This window comes from Gossypium hirsutum, chromosome D05 (assembly GCF_007990345.1).
Source record: "Gossypium hirsutum isolate 1008001.06 chromosome D05, Gossypium_hirsutum_v2.1, whole genome shotgun sequence".
In the NCBI taxonomy this organism is placed as follows: domain Eukaryota; kingdom Viridiplantae; phylum Streptophyta; class Magnoliopsida; order Malvales; family Malvaceae; genus Gossypium; species Gossypium hirsutum.
The window spans coordinates 8702168-8724577 of NC_053441.1; the positions used below are offsets into that span (position 1 = coordinate 8702168).

The 22410-nt window shown below is 34.0% G+C and overlaps 2 protein-coding genes and 1 pseudogene across 6 annotated transcripts; 2 read left to right on the forward strand and 1 right to left on the reverse strand.

Annotated features, from left to right (window-relative positions):
- The first annotated feature begins 943 nt into the window (after positions 1-943).
- LOC107906230 (homeobox-leucine zipper protein REVOLUTA-like) lies at positions 944-7291 on the forward strand (annotated as a pseudogene).
- Positions 7292-8192: 901 nt separating this feature from the next.
- LOC107906232 (CASP-like protein 5A2) lies at positions 8193-11547 on the reverse strand. The gene is made up of 4 exons (XM_016833169.2): positions 11265-11547; positions 10667-10996; positions 9585-9717; positions 8193-8708 (listed from the first exon to the last, which is right to left on the reverse strand). The coding sequence occupies exons 2-4, from the start codon at positions 10906-10908 to the stop codon at positions 8517-8519; spliced, it is 567 nt and encodes a 188-aa protein (XP_016688658.1). The 5' UTR covers positions 10909-10996; positions 11265-11547; the 3' UTR covers positions 8193-8516.
- Positions 11548-13997: 2450 nt separating this feature from the next.
- LOC107906233 (serine/threonine-protein phosphatase 6 regulatory subunit 3) lies at positions 13998-21058 on the forward strand. 5 transcript variants are annotated; one of them, XM_016833173.2, is made up of 20 exons: positions 14343-14475; positions 14875-14940; positions 15017-15120; positions 15309-15395; positions 15503-15578; positions 15669-15743; positions 15857-15910; positions 16331-16393; positions 16500-16616; positions 16728-16822; positions 16930-17138; positions 17248-17345; positions 17505-17608; positions 17745-17910; positions 18035-18157; positions 18458-18540; positions 18844-18982; positions 19062-19091; positions 19326-19396; positions 19582-21058. In XM_016833173.2, exons 6-20 carry the CDS (start codon positions 15672-15674, stop codon positions 20399-20401), a joined length of 2244 nt encoding a protein of 747 aa, XP_016688662.2. In that variant the 5' UTR covers positions 14343-14475; positions 14875-14940; positions 15017-15120; positions 15309-15395; positions 15503-15578; positions 15669-15671; the 3' UTR covers positions 20402-21058. The 5 variants fall into 5 exon arrangements, with proteins under 5 accessions (XP_016688660.2, XP_016688659.2, XP_016688661.2 ...); XM_016833171.2 differs by lacking the exon at positions 14875-14940 and having other exon boundaries at positions 13998-14475; positions 16334-16393; XM_016833170.2 differs by lacking the exon at positions 14875-14940 and having other exon boundaries at positions 14004-14475.
- Positions 21059-22410: the final 1352 nt, after the last annotated feature.

The following is a 22410-nucleotide window of genomic DNA, read 5'->3' on the forward strand; positions in this document are numbered from 1 at the left end:
ATTTTCAATAAATTAACAATCTACTTTTGAAAATCTGTTAAAAAACTATCACTAATTAAATAATTTCATCATTAATTTAAAACAAATTCTTTTCTATACGGTAATCAAATTTTAAATATGTAAAAAAATATAAAAAAAATATCAGAATTCAAATCACAGCAATAATCTTATTTGTCCTATCAATATATATAAATATAAACAACAAAAAGGAAAACATGTATAAAAAATATATTAATATATATGGGAAATTAAATTTACTTTTCATAGAATTCATTCATGCGCATATATTCACTTTATATAATTGTTTGTCTGGAATTAAGAAACACACACATCTATGACTATACACATTATTTAAAGCCAATGGTCCCTTTTATTTGTATTTATAGAAATTGCTTTGTTCTTGCTCCAGTATAAAAATCTCCATCCTTCCACTCAAATTCATGCATGAACAACAATAATTGAAGTTAATAATGGAAAGTTTAAAAAGGATAATTAGACAAAAAAAAGAAAACAAATATTTTCAACTAATTAATATTGTTTTTTTAATTAGTTGATAATATTGTAATCAAACACCTAACCATACAAAGATGAAACTCAGATAAAAGACAAAAGACAAATTCTGTTAAATTGAATTTGGTTATGTTACTTAACAATAAGACAAATAGATGACATTATTGTTGAATATTTCATATTCACGATTTAAATGATCAATATGAACTGGTCCCTATTTGTTTTTAATGTTAATTGTGAATGTAATTTATGAGTTTTCTAAATATGTTTTACACTGAAATGTATTTTAACCAGACAATAAAAGTGAAAATGAGGAGACTGCTGAAATATATAATTAATATTAAAAAGTAATCTCTTGTAATTTTGTCGGCTTGTGAGCAAATGAAACTCTTTTTTTTTTTTCTTTCTTATCTCTTTTGATTTTCCCCAACTATTGCAAAGCTCAGACTTAGATTACTCACTGTCACAACTTTTCTTTTTTCCTTCCATTTCTCTATCTTCAATTCTTTTTTGACATAATTTTTATATTTGTTGGGTTTTTCTTTTTCTTTTTAAAGAAATTATTTCTTTGTAATGCTTTTTGAGAAGAGTTGAAGATCTTATGTTTTTTTTTAAGGACTCTCTTCATATTCAAACATGGTTAGCATTTTAGTTGTTCTTCACGTTTCTGTGGTGGGTTCTTGCAAAAAACCAGCTTTTCTGTGATGCTACTGTTTCTGGGCTCTCTTTTTTGAGAGAGCCTTTCAAAGCTCTTTTTTCCCCCTTGAAAACCATTTCAGTTACATCCAGCTTGTTTCATAGCAGTGTTTTCACTTTGGTGTTGAGATCAAGTTTTCTTGGCGTTTTGCTTTTGAAGAACGTTCTGAAAGTTGGATCTTTGGGGAAGATTTTAGGCTTTTTTTTTAAAATAATCATTTCATCGTCAGCTAAAAAGAAAACAGAAGACAAAAAACCCACACACAAAAAAAAAAACTCCACCCACTTGGCTTTTACTTGAGGCTGTCTCAAATCAAAACTCCTCATTTTAGCTTTTCTCTCTCTCTCTCTCTCTCACTTCAGTTTCATACATATCGTAGAAAAGGGACGGACTTTACTAAGAAACAAAATAATCTTTAGTTCTATAGGCAAATCCTCCACAACAAGGCTGTTATCTTTTATCACTCAGTTCACGGCTTTCTCTCACTCACCCTCACTGTGTTTTTTTTTGTCTGACAAATCCTCATATATATAAACAAAGATTGGTTCTTGCAATCTTGGTTTTAGCTAGAAATGGCTATGGCGTTGGCCCAACATAGAGAAAGCAGCAGTGACAGTAGCATCAACAAACATCTTGATGGTGGCAAGTATGTTAGATACACGGCTGAGCAAGTTGAAGCTTTGGAACGAGTCTATGCTGAGTGCCCAAGCCCAGCTCCTTGCGTAGGCAACAGTTGATAAGGGAATGCCCCATTCTTTCAAACATCGAACCTAAACAGATCAAAGTTTGGTTTCAAAATCGCAGGTAAGTTGTTATAAACTAAAAAAAAAGGGGTCTTTTTTTTGGAGTTATAAAAATTTTAGTCATGGGGTTGTGAATGTGCAGGTGTAGAGAGAAGCAAAAAAAAGAGTCTTCAAGGCTGCAGACTGTGAATAGAAAATTAACAGCCATGAACAAGCTGTTGATGGAGGAGAATGATCGGTTGCAAAAACAGGTGTCTCAGATGGTCTGCGAGAATGGGTATATGAAGCAACAACTGCATACTGTAAATGTATCTTCTTTAGTCTCAACCTCTTTGTTTGTTTCTCTTCAATTCATATTAAAGAACTGTATCAAAATGCTTAATGTGAAAATATATGCCCTTTATTTGCATTTTAAGTTAGATTTAGCAGTTAATATAGTAAACATAATTTTTTTATGCCTTCTTTTGGTGTTAGGCATCAGATAGATCTTTGTGGCATACCAATTATATGCAGCTTTTGTGTCTTATGCTCCCCATGTGGTGTTTCCCTTAATTTGTCTATATATATTTGTTCTTGGTTCTCCTCTATTTATGCACAATTCTAACTTTTTTTTATCCTCGCGTCTATTGTAATTGCACCACTCGCTATTTACTTTGTGTTATGGGATTGTTTTGGCCTTTTTTCTATAAACATATATTATGCATTTTCTGTGGTCCCTTTGTAAGTATTTTGACATCATTGCTGTTTATTTTGGATGTTTTTACAGACATCAGCAGCTGATGCAAACTGTGATTCCTTGGGCACCACTCCTCAGCATTCACTCAGAGATACCAATAGCCCTGCTGGGTAAATTTCTGTTGTAACTACAATGAACCAGCTCTCTATCTGTTTGTATGTATTCTAATAAATGCTGTGAATTTTGTTATGGTGTTGGCAGACTCCTCTCCATTGCAGAGGAGACCTTGGCAGAGTTCCTTTCCAAGGCTACGGGAACTGCTGTCGATTGGGTCCAGATGCCTGGGATGAAGGTTTGTCAGTGACTTATATACCGATTATATTTTCCGTTTCCGTTGTTGATTTTATCATATGAATCTAGTGATAATTGTTTTTCTTCTTTCTTTAAAGAATTAGAAGTTTCTCTGAGCCTGTTTGTTTAAAACTGTTGTCAGCCTGGTCCGGATTCGGTTGGGATATTTACCATTTCCCAAAGTTGTAGTGGAGTGGCAGCTCGAGCCTGTGGTCTTGTAAGCTTAGAACCTGTAAAGGTATGAATCCTAGTGTTGTTATAAAGAATCAAGACATTTTATTACCGTACCAGATTTATTTGATCTGATCAACATGATTAAATTGTTGTTAATAGATTGCGGAGATTCTTAAAGATCGTCCATCTTGGTCTCGAGACTGCCGAAACCTTGAAGTTTTTACCATGTTTCCAGCTGGCAATGGCGGAACAATCGAACTTGTATACGCACAGGTTGAGAAGAATGGTTCCACTATATTTTTATTTAAGAGTGAATGTTTACCCTCTTTTCTTGAGGAATTACTAAAATTGTATCTGTTTTAGACATTTGCTCCAACTACGCTGGCTCCTGCAAGGGACTTTTGGACTCTAAGATACACTACAACTCTAGAGAATGGCAGTCTTGTGGTATGCATGTCTTGCACTTGTTATTTATTTAAATAATGTATAGCAGTGCTATGTAATTTCATATGCATGCTTCTTGAGAATAACATGATTAGGCTTGCTGGTAGTATTTACCTTTTTTGCTCTATTTTTCCAAGGTCTGTGAGAGGTCTCTTTCTGGTTCGGGTGCTGGCCCAAGCGCAGCTGCAGCGGCTCAATTTGTGAGAGCTGAAGTGCTTCCTAGTGGCTATTTGATTAGGCCTTGTGAGGGTGGAGGGTCGATCATCCATATCGTTGACCACCTGAATCTTGAGGTACAACTTCTGACGAGTAGGTACTTTCCTGATGTCTTTAGTTGTATCTTGTGGCAGTCTTCATTTCCACGATTATTGCAGGCATGGAGTGTGCCAGAGGTGCTGCGCCCGCTTTATGAATCGTCTAAAGTAATTGCACAGAAAATGACAATTGCGGTGAGTAGATAGATTGATTTATCAATATGGTTATCCTCTTAACTTTAAAACTACTGAAACATGGAGAGTTTCTTTTGTGTTGCCTCAAAAGGCATTGCTAAAAGCACTGACTGTTTGATCTCTGCAAAGGCACTACGTTACATCAGGCAGATTGCCCAGGAGACAAGTGGTGAGGTGGTTTACAGTCTCGGCAGGCAGCCGGCAGTACTCAGAACTTTTAGCCAAAGATTAAGCAGGTAGCTAAAAGGATTATATTATGCCCTGTAATTTAGATTTTGAGTACAAATGTGCAGCATCTGTATTTTGGTGTCATGCGCTTTATTTCATTGTGATATTTGTGTGTCTATCATTTACTTGTAGAGGCTTCAATGATGCAATAAATGGATTCAATGATGATGGATGGTCTATAATGAATTGTGATGGAACGGAGGATGTGATAATTGCAGTTAATTCAATCAAGAGCTTTAGTAGCACATCAAATCCTGCCAATGCTCTCTCGTTCCTTGGGGGTGTTCTGTGTGCCAAGGCATCCATGTTGCTTCAAGTAAGTTCTAGACAGCCCTTAACAATCTGAAGCTGTTTTCTTATTCTATAATGCTGACTATATTACATATAGCATTTCTTTTCATTGCAATTTTAGTTGAAATGTTTTTTTTTTCTTTGTCAGAATATTGCAGCTGCTGTGCTTGTACGTTTTCTTAGGGAGCATCGGTCAGAGTGGGCTGATTTCAATGTCGACGCTTATTGTGCTGCATCGTTGAAGGCTGGAACAAATGCTTATCCTGGAATGAGACCTACAAGGTTTACGGGGAGTCAGATCATCATGCCACTTGGCCACACCATTGAACACGAGGAGGTATATCTTCTATGTGGTCATTTGATTCCTCTGCGGTATGTTTTATGGTCGCTGTGTAAGCTAATGGAGATCTACAATTCGATATTTACTTCAAATGCCTTAGTTGCCCTTATTTCAAATGATTAATCCTTTTGTTCTTTTTTTTTTCCCCTTAGGGAGTTCCAATAAGATGCATCTTCACCTTTCTGTTCTCTTGTTTTCAATTGCAAGTGTCATCTTTTCTCATTTGTCGATAAACTTTGCTAATGTGTTTATCGTGTATCAGCTACTCGAAGTGATAAGACTTGAAGGCCATTCTTTTGTGCAAGAAGATGCCTTTGTATCAAGGGATATTCATCTATTGCAGGTGCTTCTCTCATAATGCCTTGTTGAGTGTCAGTGTCTATTTACTCGTTGAACAGAAAATATAAAACCCACTTTCTGCCATTTTACTGGTTTTCTACATCTTTAGCATGAAACTTGAAACCAATGTTTTTATTGCTTAAAACCTCCGAACTGCATTTCTGGTAAAAATTTTGAACCTTTGACCTTTCTTTAACAACTTTTGAGGCATTTACAATAAATTTCATCCTGATTAATTATATTGATAATCCTCATTGCTATTGTAAGTGCAACATTTAACATCCCTTTATGTCCTTCCAACTTTTGAGGCATTTAATCATATTGATAATCCTCATTGCTATTGCTATTGTAATTGCCTTCATATTTACAGCTGTATGTAATGTTCAATCTGTAATGAAGTTGATTGAATATGATCCCGACCTTATATATATACAGGCACGTTTTATCTATATTATCGTTTTTGCAGATATGTAGTGGAATCGATGAGAATGCTGTTGGAGCCTGTTCGGAGCTTGTCTTTGCCCCAATTGATGAAATGTTTCCGGATGATGCTCCCCTACTACCTTCTGGATTTCGTGTTATCCCTTTGGATTCAAAATCAGTTAGGTTTCACTGCCTTTCATCCGAACTTTTCCCACTCTTAGTCATTGTCAATATTATTATTGTTCAGATTTTTCATTGGTCTTTAGACAAAAACCAAGGTACTGATGATGGTACTATTCAGTCTGATACACAGGACTCATTGACCACAAATCGGACTTTGGATCTGACTTCTAGTCTCGAGGTAGGACCTGCAACAAATCATGCTGCAGGAGACACTTCATCGTGTCGGAACACACGATCAGTATTGACAATTGCCTTCCAGTTTCCCTTTGAAAGCAATCTTCGGGATAATGTTGCAACCATGGCACGCCAGTATGTCCGCAGTGTCATTTCTTCTGTCCAGAGGGTTGCCATGGCCATATCGCCGTCTGGATTGAACCCAGCTGTCGGATCAAAGCTATCTCCAGGCTCTCCAGAAGCACTTACACTGGCTCACTGGATTTGCCGGAGCTACAGGCGAGTTGCTTCATTTCTTGTATACATAGTAGTTTTTGCTAACATACCACACTAGAAATTATATGTGCCGTCATGGTTTACCAAATCACCTCATTCATCCTTCTTCCTTTTCTAGTTGCTGATGTGGCGTTTTCTGTTTGTTTTTACTCAGTTACCATCTAGGGGCGGAGTTGTTGAGATCTGAATCACTTGGCGGTGACTCGATATTGAAGAATCTCTGGCAACATCAGGATGCGATACTGTGTTGTTCGTTGAAGGTATGGCAACAACTCCTTTTTAAAATCTAGAATGCTAGATGCTTATCATTGGACCTTGTATATCAGGTCCTTCAGGTGCATTCTTCATAATTGTTTGAATCAAGTAATGCTTTTGCTTTGGTTTTGCAGTCACAACCGGTTTTCATCTTTGCAAATCAAGCTGGGCTTGACATGCTTGAGACAACTCTAGTGGCTCTTCAAGACATCACACTGGATAAATTGTTTGACGAGTCCGGTCGCAAGGCATTGTGCCCTGATTTTGGCAAATTAATGCAGCAGGTGAGTCCAAAACCATTTAGAACATAGATTGGCTAAACCATTTAGGAAAGGGGTTATGTAAGTAAATGTGTGATTGGCTAAAGATTTCAACTTAAATGGCAGGGATATGCTTGCTTGCCGGCGGGAATCTGCATGTCAACAATGGGACGCCATGTTTCGTATGAACAAGCTTTTGCCTGGAAAGTCCTTGAAGCTGATGAGTCTACTGTCCATTGCCTGGCCTTCTCCTTTGTTAACTGGTCTTTTGTGTGAACAACATTTCACTGTAATTTATTTATCTGAAAACCAAGGTTTTCCCATAGCTGCTCCCGGAAAATGGAAATGAACAGATCAGGAAAAATGAAAGGGAAATTTTAGATGAAATGGAAAAGAACAGAAAAAATATGTTTTGTAATATCGAACAGTTCAGGTTTGCATTATATAAATTTAATCCATTTTTTTAGTGCACCAAAAAGATTGCTCACAGCCACAGGCCTGCAAATCATTTCGAAATATTAGGATTCTACCCAAAATCAACGCACTGAATATAATAAATATGGAGATATTCCACGCATTGACGTTCGTTGTATGTTGTAGAACCAACATTCCATCTATCAATTTGTATTAAATCTAAAATGGAGTACTGACAGTAAAATATATGCGTAATAGATTGATAATAATTTATAGATTTGGAGTATAATTCATATTCTGTGTCGTCCGTTAATGCTTGGTAAAACTAAGAAATGTTGACGAGATGATTCGATTTAAGTTCAGTTTGAACTCGATTCTCATTTCATTCAAAATCAAGTTTGTAATTTCTTAGACCAACTCAAACGTGATTGACTAATGAGTCAATTTGACACCAATTTAATTAAAAAATTTATTAAAATAATTTTACATATTTTAAATAAAATATATTTTTATATATTTCAATTTTATTGCACTTTGTTTCACTCTCATTGTTTGTGTAAATCAACTAGATACGAACTCTAGGAAAAACAATAATAGTGTTATAATAAACAATTGGAATGCATTTAATATTCTTAGTTTGATGAGTTTATCTATTTAAATTTACTTTTCACTCACAATTTAAACTACTTTTTTATTTTAATTTTGTACATATTAAACGTCATACGCAGGGAAGGAGAACACTCATACACGGGTTTTTGTAGTTTCTCATCTAGTGTCGGAACTAAAATACGCAAATCTGGTTCAGCTTGTTACTAGAGTAACTCAAGATGACAGAGGCGAGACTCATAAAAGCTCAGCCCGATCTAGGGGAAAGGGAACTTGTACCAAAAGAACACATGTCTGGAACTGGAATCCTGCAGTCGGTGATCAGAAGGAGAAGCTCAATGGTACATAAAGTCATAAAATTCGACCAGTAAAACACACCATCTAGTATTAAAAAATATACATGTTTTACAATACTGTGATCGAATCATTCAATCTCCAAAAGATGCAACTGGCAGTATTCATAATGTCCAATGCCCCAGATATTTTTCTCACGAAACCAATTTATAGAATACAAACTATACAACTTTAAAATCACAAAACCAAGTTCTTGTATCTTCAAGGCATCTGAGAAAGCTATGAAGGAATATACTTGGGATAATAATAAAAAAATGCTTTGGAGTTTGGATTGCATTCTGAAATGATCTGAATACTCCCATCGACTTCTTTTTTTCCATGTTACCTGTTTACCGGGATGCCAGCGACCAAAAGTTCAAGAGAAATGATGGTAATGTAGTAAACCAGCTAATGAAGGCCATTGCAGTAGCAGTTTCAAACTGTAAACAATGGTTATGTGCACAGCTATTTAGATCATTGTCAATAAGAACAGTAATGCCCGCAGAAGCACAAGCTGCAGCAAACGTCAGAGTGGATGTGATCTGCAATGCAAAAAACATATGATCAAGACAACAGAAACTACATAAGAAAGAGCAGACAACAAATTTTCAAAATCTCGGGAGCTTTGCTTCTAACACAATGGGGAGATAAAAAGCAAGCAGTGTTGAAAAAAACTAGAATTGTTTGAGCTCTTAATGCAAGTGCATGTAAAGGTTCTGCAGTTACTCCAGATACATGGCATATGCAAAAAGTATGCAAACAAACACTGGATTCTTCTACAGGAATTAGCAATAAGTTCTACATATTCATTGTGAACAGTGCAGGAAAACTATGGCAATCCTGAGGCTTCTTCAAACAAAAACTAGTAAAATGTAGGCTTTTCTTTTCAGTTTGAGTAAAACTTATAAAAAAGTGCCAACCAAAACTTGAATCCAGTTTTTGGCAAAGAAAAGAAAGGAACGGATCTCAAATCCATCCAGCATAACTTTGACTTCTTGATATTCTAGGGTTCTACTACTTGTTGGCCATGCTAACACCAATTTCTTATAGCAGCATACAACAGAACCCAGAGCAAGTCAATGAACTTTGATAGGGAAAATTGCATTGTTAATACAGTTTTATTGCTTTAAAAGCCAAATTGCTCAATGAGGAAAGGAAGTTGAAGAATATTGGAATGAGTAATGATTAACTGCACTTTTCAAAGAGGAGAGAGAAGCTTTCCACCACAGGGAGTCACAAGGTAGATCAAGCAGCTTTGAATGCAAATCATTAAGGCCATAGCAGATGCACTAAATCTATAGTTAATGGAGGTAGAATGTGGTACAATTCTGAGGAAGCTAGACATGCAGACAAAGAGGATATTACGTGTATTCCAACCATTTAGCTTCATTTGTAACTGCAAAAAATAAACAGCTTACCCCATCACCAATAGCAAACAAACTAACAACACGATAATTCTGCAATGAGCGCCTCACTAAAAGGGCATAAATGTCAATTATAGCCTGCGATATGCTCCACACACTCTGCAAGCCAGTGGCAGCTACAAGGTAGCTGATGTAAAAATAACAAAAAGCTCAATATTATGAAAGAGTCATGACAACATCGAATACAGACCAAAACCATTATAGGTGCTTCACACTTTGCTAATCATATCGGTGTCAATACAGAAAAGATTGCATATAAAAACATGCTGACTCCAGAAGAAGTTCAAGAAGTAATGCATATAGGAAACAAGAACTGAATAATATACATTTAAATAATCTTATTAGGACACAATCGAACTGTGAGAGTCAAGATCTTACAATCTCATTTCAAAGCAGAAAAGAAGTCTGAACCAAATTAGGTTCTCCCCTCCTTACATCGTTACCAGCACGAGAACCTATCTCTTACACAACCCTTACTATTATCAAAATGCAGAAAATAGAGTACCTAAAGAGTGTGGCAGAAGACATCCTACTATCGCCACTTGCCATTTTCTCAGAACTGATGCTCTAATTGTTTGACATCTCACAGATTTATTTAATCTAAGACATCAGTTGGCATGTAAGACATGTAAAATTAGCAAATTACCCAAGGTTTGAAACCAACCAAAAACAGAAAGCATATGTGAAGGGAAAGACACGTATTTTCATCTTTGAAACAGATGAAAATTTGGTTTCTTTCCCTTTCTTATCCAAAAAGTTCACCTACATAGAAGGCACAAAATCATACAACTTCTATGCAATTTTCAAACTGGGCTTTTAACGTTTTATTCCATTAGAAAGAAAAGAAATCTTCCCTTCACTGATATACAAACTAATTTACGTTTGAACTAGATGTAAATTGACAATTTAGCAGCTTTCTATATTCATTTCTTAAATACTAAAATTTCAACAGGGATGTCAAGATAAGGTTTTTGACATTAAATTTATAGCATTATTTACATACGAGTTTTAGAGCTTGCAAATAAAAAAATTCATCACTAAAAAATCCAGGCAAACATTAAGCAGAAAAGAATTACCAAAAGGCGGTAACAGATGGAAAATCACTGGTGGTTGCCATAATACAAAGTCCCATAACTGCAGAAACAAACTGACAAATCCGCAACGCGAGCCCTCCTGCCGTTCCAGGCATCCCCTGAATATCCTTCATCCTCACTCTAGGCACCTCGTTGTTGTTGTTGTTGCCGCCGCCTATACCTACGCCTCCGTCCGTGGTTGGTAGATCTTCCACTGGGTGGACTGAGGCATGGCTCACATTCATCTCTTCAACTAAATCTCCTTCAATTCATACTCAAAGCTCCCAAAACTTAAAATAACCTATCTTCTTTTTTCTTTACTTCTAGTTTTCGCTATAATCAAACGGAATTCAATCAAATTATTAAAAAAAAAGAGCAAAAAAGATAAACTATCGCTTTTAAATAGTGAAATTAGTTATCACAAAATTGTCAAAAATTGAAACATCAGTCATCTAACTTATATATATAAGTGATAAATTAACTAACCAAAAGATTAACTAAACTATTATTTGCTAACAATGGATCGATGAAAAAAGAAATCGGAGCTTCCGAATAAAAGCTGAGATTCGGCAAGTGAAAACAAAGCAATTTGTATAGTTACCTGAAATTTTAAATAATGAATCCCGAAGAATTAGGCGAGAAATCTGGAATTAAGAAAGCGATTATTTTTGGTGATCTCTTCCGGGTTTTTTTTTAAGTGGCAAATGGCAATAAAGGAAATAATAAGAATTTAAAGAAAGGGAGAAGAAAAAAGTTAATGGGAGAGAGCCTTTACTCTTTTAACTCTCTCTTTTTATTTTTCTTTGTTTTCGTTGCTTTGAGCCTTTGAGTTTCCAGAACGTCAACTTCTTAACAATTTAAAACCAATATAAACCCTTTCACCAAAAAAAAAAAAAAAAGCACCAATATAAACGCAAAATATCTAAGGGTAAACTTACCAATTAGTCACCCAACTTTTAGGATATTTTGGATATTTTCATTTTGGGTTAATTGTCCATGTCATAGTATATTTATACTTTCATTTTAGTCAAGTAATTTTAAGTCAGTTTCATTTTAATCACTCAAAAAATATCACTTTTTTTAATATTAATAGGAATAAAAAAATATTAAAGATTAAAATAAACAAATAGTAGAAATTAAAATAATGCTTTAAAAAAATTCAATTTGTATTTGTTTACCTTCTTGTCAAAAGTACTATTTTTTTTTCTTTTTAATATTAAAATTTTATATTTCAAAATAAAGTTATTAAATATGAGTTATTTGAGTTGATTTCGCTAAGGATATTCTAAAAACAAATTTTAAAATATAGAAGGAGATTAATTTATTTAATTTAAGTAATTTCAATATTATAGCAATAAATAGACTAACAATATCAAGAGATAATAAAATTAATAATTTATATAATTGATTTTGATGTTTTAAAATTTAAAATGTTAGTATTGAAAATAAATTAGAATTTCGACAAGAGGGTAAACAAGTACAATTTGATAATTTTTAATGTATTATTTTAGTTTCTACTATTTTTCACTTTAATCTTTAATTTTTTTATCCCGTTCAATACTTAATTTTTTTTGTGATCAAAATGAAAGCGACCTAGAAATTGGTCGACTAAAATGAAAGTATAAACATAATATGGTGTATATAGTCAACCGCCGTCAGAGAATTAACATTTGGATAACTAAAATGAAAACGCCATAAAAGATGAATAATAAAATTATAAAAAATTCATTTTAGGTGACCAAATCACCAAAATGAAAGTACTCTAAAAGTTGAGTAATTAACTAGATAATTTACCCAATATTTAATTAATCATATTAATATAACATATTTTTTTACCCATATCATTTTTATAATTTGTATTTAAGTTACTTTTATCTATTTTGTTGGCTGGGAAAGGAATTTAGTTCAATTTTTCAAAATCAAAATCAAAGTTTGAATTTTGGGTTTTGAGTCTAAAAAGCAATCAATCACTATAATGCTGACAAATATTTTGTTGAATTGGATATATACAATTTTATAAAGCTATCACTAATGCTGACAATTAACATGTACAGCAGTCGGGTCTAGAAAGCACAAAAGTAAAACAATTTAAAATAATCGACAATTTTTGGGTGTCGTTAAAAAGCACACACAAATATTTAAATTTTATTAAAATTTGGATTTGGTACTGCCAACCATGACTGCCGATGATCTAGAAAGGAAATGAGGGAGCTTTAAATGCAAACTTTTTAGTTTAGTGATTATTTAGTAATTTTTTAAAGTTAAGTGATTAAAATATAAATTTATTAATAGTTTAGTGTCTAAATTTACCCTAAAAGTATTCATAAATTTGGGAAAACTACATTTCTAATCACCAAATTACTGTAAGTTATTATTATTATTATTCAACTATGAAAAAGTTATAAAATGATCGTCTAATTATTTAAACTTTTTTTTCTTTTTTGGTCACTATTCCTTAATCAGAAAAGATAAATTCACAACTTTTAAAATTAGCATAATAATAACTTTAACCATCAATATTTACCTATTGTGTAATTTAGTCTTCTTTTTTTTCAATTTTGCCCTTCTTTATGGCATTTTCACCTAAAAACTAAAAAAAAAATTACCAACTAAATTTGATCGAAAATATGCCAAAACTAGAAACACCCAAAAATCTAATATAATAATTTTAATCTTTTCTCATTATTTTAAAATAGACCCTTAATGTTACAAATAAAAGTTAAACTGCAGAAAAGTAAACAATGTATAAATGTTAAGGGTTATTTTTTTTGGAAGCAAGACTAAATTAACATAATGTATAAATGTCAAAAGTTAAAGTTGTTATTATGCCAATTTTAAAAGTTACGAAGTTATCTTTCCGTTAATAATTTAACAGCTAGTGACCAAAAAAGTGAAATTTAAATATTTAGGTAATCATTTTGTAATTTTTTTATAATTAAGCGATCAAAAAATTACTAATAATTAAGTGACTACCCATATTATTTACCTTATAAATTTTTTCAAATCTGATATTCACATTAAATATTTTTATATTATTTATTTTTAACATAATTATAATTAATTTTTAATTATCTTAAAACAATTATTTAAATCAAACAAAGCAATTAGCAAATTGCAGTGGCTACCATTTTGAATCAACGAGTTCGCTAACATGTTAAAATTGTTTAAAATTTTCGCCTTTTGAATTCAACAATATTTATTTTACCAGATATTCTTTTAATAAAAAAAAGATATGGTCAATTATATTTCAAAGGGAATATTTTACAATAAATTATAAAGAAAAAAATAAAAAAATTACATTTTATACTTAAATGATTGAAGAATTTATTACATATGAGTTTTTCTTCAACCGAAGTCAAAGTTGTGACCTTAAAGGCTTGAAATGTCAGTTTAGATTTTCATTTCTTTAAAACTTGTGGATCAGTTTCTCACAAGCAGCTCACAAAGTCCATGCATCCATCAATCCATTCAACATACATACATGAAGATCTGACATACCCATCCCATGATTTTGTGAATTTCGGAATGCCTCTTTTCTTCATCGCCTCAGCCACTGCTACAAAATTTTTTTAGGGGCTTATCGATCTTCAGGCTTAGTGGACTTTTTTTCTTTAATTAACCACAGCAAAAGTTAGTTTTTTTTTTTAGAAAAAAATTGTTCTCATATTTACTCTTGAATCTCGCGGCTCCTTCGACAATTCCTAGATTCACTGGTTATTTTAGGGTTTATAGATCTATTCAGCTACTCTGCTTAATCTTTCCTCTCATTCACCATGTTCTGGCAACTCACAGCTCTATCCGCCTCTTCTCCCGTGAGTAATTTCATTTTTGTGCTACTTAATTAATTGTATTTTAATTATTGATTTCTGTAATCCTTACTCGAAACTTTGATTTTTTATTTTATTTTATCCTTTCCTTCGGTATAAGTTTATTCCAGGTAATGAACTTGTTAAATTTTCATTAGGCTCGAATTAATTATTTTCTCTCAGCTTTCTTAATTTGGAATCTACTATGTTTTCGTCAATGACATATCAAAGTAATTTCAGTTACTTAGATTTGTCAGCATTGTTTTCGTTGGAAAATTAATTGTTCAATTCTATGAATTCGTTTTGATTTTTATGCTAGTTTTGGAAGTAGGAAGTGGCCGGTTCCTTTTATTCGAAGCTGAAGTATCTTATTTTGTGATAACTGCTATTGATCCTATTTCGCAGAAATCTTTTAAGCTATGTTGATATGGTGTAGTTGGTTTCTAGGTTGATGTTTGGCCACTGTTTCCGGTATTGTTGACTGATTTATTAAATTTGTGTTTACAAGGATTATGGTACTTTCATTGACTGTGATATAATTTTGTAGGTGGATTCAATATTAGACAAGGAAAACTTTACTTTGGAAGAGCTTCTTGATGAGGAAGAAATAATCCAAGAGTGCAAAGCTTTGAATAGTCGACTCATCAATTTGTAATTTTGTCACTACATTATATTATGCTTTTCCTTTTTTTCCCTATTATTTTCTAGTCTGGTGCAATTGGTTGTACTTCAAAGTTTAAAGTTGATTTTCTGTAACTAAAATGGCTCAGTGTTTGTATAATCTGATTGAGAGTTACTCTTGTTTGATGCTCATCATGTATTGATATTTTTAAGTGCAGTCTACGAGATAGAGCCCAAGTTGAGCAGTTGTTGCAATATATTGTCGAAGAACCACCAGAGGATGCTGACAACAAACGGTCCTTCAAGTATGTCATTTTCATAAAATCAGGAACTAGACTTCTTTCTAGTTCCTTGTAACCTTTCTGATATTAATTATTCACTTGCCTGATGATTTGTTAATTGTTATATCTAGGTTTCCATTCATTGCCTGTGAGATATTTACATGTGAGATTGATGTCATTTTGAGGACTTTAGCTGAGGAGGAAGAGGTATTAGTTTCATTTTCAATCATGATCATGCATATTTAATTATTGAAATAGCTGTCATATTTGTTTCATATGGTTTTCCGTATGATGTAGTTGATGAACTTACTTTTCTCCTTCTTGGAACCAAACCGTCCTCATAGTGCATTGCTAGCTGGTTATTTCAGTAAGGTGTGCTTGTTCACGTTCTGATAAGTTTTTCTGTGCTGTTTTTTGTTATGTTTTCTTCGGATCCCCCTTTTATTATCAACAGTTGACCGGTTTCATTTGCATGGCTATTTTAGGTTGTTGTATGCCTTATGCTACGGAAGACTGTTCCACTTATGAACTACGTTCAAGTAAGTAAGCTGTATTACATTCTTAGACTTCCTGCATATCTGTTCATACATATCTTTGTGTTGTTGGATGATGTGTTAAATAACCTGCAAATCTGGATAACTAGTGTAGTTCAGACTGGGTATGTGAGTCTGCCCTTCATTCTTCCTTGGTTGAATTATTTGACATGGGCATGCATACTGCACTTAGAAAAGTTCTCACCTGCAAGTTTGTTAATCCTACTGAATTAGTTGTGTAATTTATTCTGTGGATTATAAGCCCTTTTCATCTGGTCAGTTTGTTATCTGTGCAGTACATGTAAAACCCCACAAGACTAGTGACTTGCATGTCAAAATTGGGTTTGTCAGTGGTTTATGATCTATGAACTACAAAGTATGGATGTGTTTATTTATTCATATGAATTTACTGAGATGGACTATTAGCAGGTGCATCAAGATGTGTTCTGCCAACTGGTTGATTTGATAGGAATCACATCCATCATGGAGGTACTATAGATTTTCTTTTCATTGTTTTATTGCAATAATGGATTTAAATGGTTTGGAATTTAATATGTTTGGGTTGAACATTGATATGAGATTCACCTTTTCACAGGTTTTGGTTCGGTTAGTAGCTGCTGATGATCATGTTTATCCAAATTTTTCGGATGTAATGCAATGGTTAGCTGATAGCAATTTGCTGGAAATGATTGTGGATAAATTGAGTCCATCAGTAAGTGAGAAAGTTTAGTTTTATTCTTTTTATGACATAATCCTGTATTAATATTTGCATGGCATAGCATGCTTTGTAATGAGTGTCAGACCTGTTTTTTATGATAACCAGTGTGCTCCTGAAGTTCATGCTAATGCGGCAGAAACATTATGTGCAATAACTCGGAATGTGCCATCAGCATTAGCCACAAAACTCTCTAGTCCAAGGTTTGTGAGATCTACTTCCTTCCTGTCTCCTTGCTACCTGCATCACCATTTCGATTCTCTATTGTTTATGTGATTTGACATGTAATTTTGAATATGCTAATGAACAGCTTTGTTGCAAGGATATTTGGTCATGCATTGGAAGATTCACATTCCAAATCTGGCCTTGTAAACTCACTCTCAGTTTGCATCTCATTGTTGGATCCAAAAAGATCAGCAATTAATTCTCCCTTGATGTATTCTTTCCGAAATCAACTTATGTATGAGCCTCCAATCCCTGTAAATTCAGAGACTATCAATGCAATGCTGCCTCAGCTTGGTGAGTGGATTTCCTTTGCTGCAAGTTGTATGTGATAGTTTTCAAATATCTTAGGTGCATTTAATGTGCAATTTAGCCATGGTGTTCAAGACTGCTTGTTTTTGTGCAGGTGACTTGCTCATGCTTTTGAATGTGTCATCTGATGAGAAAATTTTGCCTACCACTTATGGAGAATTGAGGCCACCTCTCGGGAAGCATCGTCTAAAGGTTCGTTTATATTCTTGTTATAAATTTTGTGAGCCAACCAACATGGAATGCTCGAAGCCTGTTTGACTTATTTGGTGTTTTTGCACAATATCAGATTTTGTGTGGCCTTGCCTGAATGTTTATTGGGTTATTTTTACATTATTTTTCTATTTATTTCAGATTGTGGAGTTCATTGCGGTGCTGTTGAGAACTGGAAATGAAGCTGCACAGAATGAATTGGTCAACTCAGGAGCTATTCGACGAGTTCTTGATCTTTTCTTTGAGTAAGCTCATGCTTAGAACTGTCATCTTGATTAAAGTGAAAGCATTTAATTGCAAGTTTGAATTTAGAAGAATGTACTTTGTTGGATCATTTTGTTAGCTGGCTAACATTCATTCTCCTTATTTGAAATTATGCAGGTACCCATACAACAATGCATTACACCATCATGTGGAGAGTATAGTATTATCTTGTTTGGAAAGCAAGAATGATGCTATAGTTGATCATCTTCTTCAAGAATGTGATTTGATTGGGAAGTTTCTCCAAACTGACAAACATCAAATTCTTTCCAGTGACAGTAATCAGGTGGATGTTAATCATGTTGCTATTATTCTGTTCAGCTAACAGGCATTATAACTAGTATAATCAGAAGCCGTTTCGAATGCTACCTGATTAAGCAGTTGGCCTAATCCTTTTTTTGGTCAAACAGCCAACTTTAGTTGCTGCTGGAAAACGTGCAACACGGGTTGGGAACATTGGGCACATTACACGTATCTCAAATAAACTTGTACAGTTGGGATGCAGCAACAGCCGCATTCAGGCATGTCTACAGGTATGGAATTTGCTATGTGTTAATGTTGTATGAGTGCTCAAGATCTTATGGCCAGTGGGTGCATTTTTTTATTTAACAACTTTTGTTATAAATAAAATTGGGGTATGAACCTTTTTATGCTGTCTGATAGATCTTAATTAAGTTCATCACAATTAGTTGTGTTATTTGGCACACTGGTGGTATCTTTCATTGGCTGGACTTGCATGGTTGGATATGTATGTTGGATTAGGCAATTTTATTGGGTTCTTTATCACTTATTTTTTGTGGATTTGCTGACACAAGTTCATACATTCTGTACAGGAAAATAGTGAATGGAATGAATGGCAAGCTAAGGTTCTGCAAGAGCGTAATGCAGTTGAAAATGTTTATAGATGGGCTTGTGGGTATGCTCTTGCTTCACTTCTGATATGCATTGCAGCCAGATGAGTAGGATACATGATTGAAGGTCAATTATCTCTAGATTCTATATGTGCTTGATATGGCATTTGTGAGCGCGCTCGCACTCATGGACTCTGGTTAATGGCAGATTTGTAGCTTATAATGACATAAATTTGACTTATAGTTCTCTCTTTTAAATTATCTATGGCTTTTTATAGCATTATTGCTGTTTGCAGAAACTGCATCGGTGGGGAGCTAACAGAAAAGTCTTTTAAAGAGTCTCATATATTTTCCCTTCTCATGTGCAGCCGTCCAACATCATTGCAAGACAGAACGAGGGATAATGATGAAGATGATCTTCATGATAGAGATTATGATGTTGCAGCTTTAGCAAATAACCTAAGCCAGGCTTTCAGATACAGAATGCATGGGAATGATGATAATGAAGTATGTAGTTTGGCTTCTATAACAGTCTATTAATTCCACATGTTTTCTCTACTTATTGTTTTTATTTAACTGCTTTCAGGAGCAAGGTGCTCTTGATCGAGATGATGAGGTGAGAGACTGAATTCTTTTAATTAATTGGAAATTGATTCTCTATGTTTGCTTATAAGGCCAATAAGTCGTTTTTCCAATGGCTTCTCTATTTGCCTGTTAAGACACTGATGATAATATAAGCTAGGGTAGATGTTAAGATCAGCATGAGTGATGGAGAACCAAACAAATAGGAAAAAATCTTCCTCAGTTTTTGACATCAAATCAATAGTTAATTTATGTTATCAATTTGCAGGATGTATACTTTGATGATGAATCTGCTGAGGTGGTCATATCATCCTTGAGGCTTGGTGATGAACAAGGAAGGTGAGTTTTCTTGTCATTACTCAATAGTAATGGAGTAATTGGTTGATGAGGTTCATGATGGACCAGCCGATGGGTAATGTTGTGGAAGACCATCCTATTGCCTTAGCTTTCATATCAGCACAGTTTATATTGTTTTGTTAAAGCAGCCATATTAATGGAGATTACAACCCATGTTTAATGAGCAGCCTGTTCACAAATTCCAACTGGTTTGCATTCCAAGATGACAGAACCGGTAATGCACCTGCGGCCACATCCCCCCCAGAGGTGATGACTGAGATGAACTTTAATGGCACTGCAAATGGTGGTAACAGCAGTAGTGATGATGAAGTGGTAGTTGGAGAGGAAGATGAGTTGAATGAAAACAGCCAGTCAGTGAATAGCACGTCTACTTCAGATGTGATGAACGAATTTAACAATTTTATGAGCCGTGGAGACTTGAGTCCACAAGGGGAGAAAGCCAATGCTACTCAAGATATGGGATTCTTCAGGTTTGAGACAACAGAAAACGAGTTATTTGGAGACAGGTCTTTACCTGAGTGGGTGAGATGGGGAGAATATTCAGACTTGCAAGTAGGTGGTTCAAGCAAGAATCCGTTTCTTGATGATGACAGCTCAGATGTCAACCTACCCAGCCAAACTGAGACAATGGTAACCGATGTTGCCCCCCCCTTAAATGGGGAATCTGTACTTCCAAGTGGTTCCTCAGATTCCATGGATTTAAGTGAAGGATCAGAGGGCAGTGATACAAATCAGAAATCTCCACCATCGGTGCCCTCTTTGTTTGAAGAGGATGTTGAATTTGTAGGTGTGGAATTAGAAGGTACAGAGAAGGCAATGGAACAAGCATTAAAAGAAGGGATAGTTGGGGAAGCAGGGCCGTTGAAGAGGAGCAGTGTTCCAAAGGTACCGGAAAAGGAGAATCCTGATGATGATGGAGCTGGAATGCAGGAGTTTAATGATTCAAACTATTGGAGGGTTGATCAAGAGGTTTCTGTTTCAGAATAATGCTTGGATGAAAGATGTTTTCAGCTGAACCTGAAAGTTGGACTTGAATCTCGGACCCAGAATCGAAGATTTGGTTGGTGAGGAGGGCTGAAGCTGTAAAGCAAACTTCATATGTACATTATAATTTTGTTTCCACGTGGTTTGGTAATGATTACTACTGTTCATTAGTTATTGCTGCTGCTGCCGTTGTTGTTATTATTATTCAAGGTTTTGTTTCTTTCTTCCTGTTAGTCTGATTTTCAAGGGTTTAGGGTTTCCCTGTCACGTCAAAATTTTAGAACTTAATTAATTTCAATGGCTGGATTAACTCCGCAGTTGTCCAAATCGTTGTTTTTTTTTTTCTTTAATGTTGGCATTCTTTGCTTTGCAGTTTGATTGTTTGTATCTGTAATAGACAGGGAGGGCCGAGTCGGATCATGTACGTGTTAGATATAATATGAACATCGGGTTGCAAATCCCAAGTATGAAGATGCCACCTAAGTGGCATGTTTTAACGGCCCATGGTATTTTGTTGCTCTCATCAGTTTATTCATGTTACCAAGGAAAAGACAATTCCAGATGTTCCGTGTAAGGTAAACCTGGCTGTATGAGCGTTACTCAAACCTTCATTGCTTGTTTGAATAATGAGATACACACCATCTCTTTTCTTTCTCTTAATCATTGATCGTAGTCGTGTATTTTGACTACCACCATGTCCATTAAGTGATTGTTCTTTTTCATTTATTTCAAAGGCTTTTCCCTGGTTCATCGACCTCCAAAATTATGTATGTTTGTTTATACCCCCAATCAGTTGTCGTTGGTCCGTCCTTTTCTTGAATGATAGATGTCACGCAAACTTTACCTTACTGTATTTTTAGGAGGATGAGGTATTCTCTCACTATTTTAATTTGAATTTTGTTAACCAGTTCCTTGAACTTACCTTTGAATATATTAAAATTAGTTTCATGAATAACTTTATCATTAATTAGTCACACGTATCTTCCACTACAAATTAAAGATATTCTTTGTTTTTGAAAGGAAATTACAGATATTCTTAATGATAGTGGCTTTTAACAATTATGTCTCTTTTTATTCTTTTTAATCTAAAAATCATAAGATTTTGGCAACGCCAAACTAATCCTTTCAAATTCTATCATCACCCATTCCTTTCAATATAGTATTGTTTTCTAATCTGTTTAAGATATTCTAATTTTTCTAATTAAAATTAAAAGAAGTTATATATAGTAATAATTGGCTTAATTATGATATGATCATTGAACTGTATCTGCTTTAGTTAAAATAGATAAAAATTATTATGGGAATTAGGTAAGATGGTAGGGGTCTCTCTTACTTTAATAAGTAGTCGAGAGTTTGATCCTCGTCTTGGGTATGGGACAGTTTTAAAACTCGTGGCCGATGTCTACTCCTTAATGAGTTTACAGAATGTGGAGGTTCAATCACTTAACTTGCTGTAGTGAATGCCTTAGGAAACAAAAAAAAAAAAGAGAAATGATAATTGAAAAAAAAAAGAGACAAATGATAATTGAGGTACTAAAGTGTGAAGAAGATTAAGTACTAAAGTGAAAAAATAATTTATAGGTCAAATGGTGCATAAAATCCCAAGTAGTTTTATATAAAGTTTTGGTAGAATAATCAATATATAATTATAAATTTAATTTGTAATGTATACTTTTTTAATTATTTTCACCCTAAATCTTCAAATTTGAATTAAAATGTTTTTCTTTAACATAAACAATTGACGAGATTATTAAAAATTTAATAGTAATATGATAATCTAACTGACAATTGACATGTAATTTGTAAAAATTCATAAAAATAACTTCAATAACGAATTATATGTGAAAAGACTTGTCGGTTACAACTTTAATGCTATTAAGATTTGAGTAGTTGAGTTTAATCAATTTTTACATAAAAAAATAATTAATTAAAATTTAAAATCTTAATTGATTATGCATATTAATTTTTTATTTTAATGATTAAAGCTGAAATTGTTTTTTAAGGCGAACGTG

Bases quoted from the DNA above. Each gene is read 5' to 3' on its own strand.
- LOC107906232 (XM_016833169.2), bottom strand. From the start codon at position 10,908: ATGAATGTGAGCCATGCCTCAGTCCACCCAGTGGAAGATCTACCAACC. The intron at 9,718-10,666 runs GTAATTCTTTTC...TTTTTACATCAG, and splicing joins CCATCTGTTACCGCCTTTTG to CTACCTTGTAGCTGCCACTG. The intron at 8,709-9,584 runs GTAAGCTGTTTA...TTTGCATTGCAG, and splicing joins TGTTTGCTATTGGTGATGGG to ATCACATCCACTCTGACGTT.
- LOC107906233 (XM_016833170.2), top strand. From the start codon at position 14,437: ATGTTCTGGCAACTCACAGCTCTATCCGCCTCTTCTCCC. The intron at 15,911-16,330 runs GTAAGTAAGCTG...ATGGACTATTAG, and splicing joins CACTTATGAACTACGTTCAA to CAGGTGCATCAAGATGTGTT. The intron at 17,139-17,247 runs GTGAGTGGATTT...GTTTTTGTGCAG, and splicing joins TGCAATGCTGCCTCAGCTTG to GTGACTTGCTCATGCTTTTG.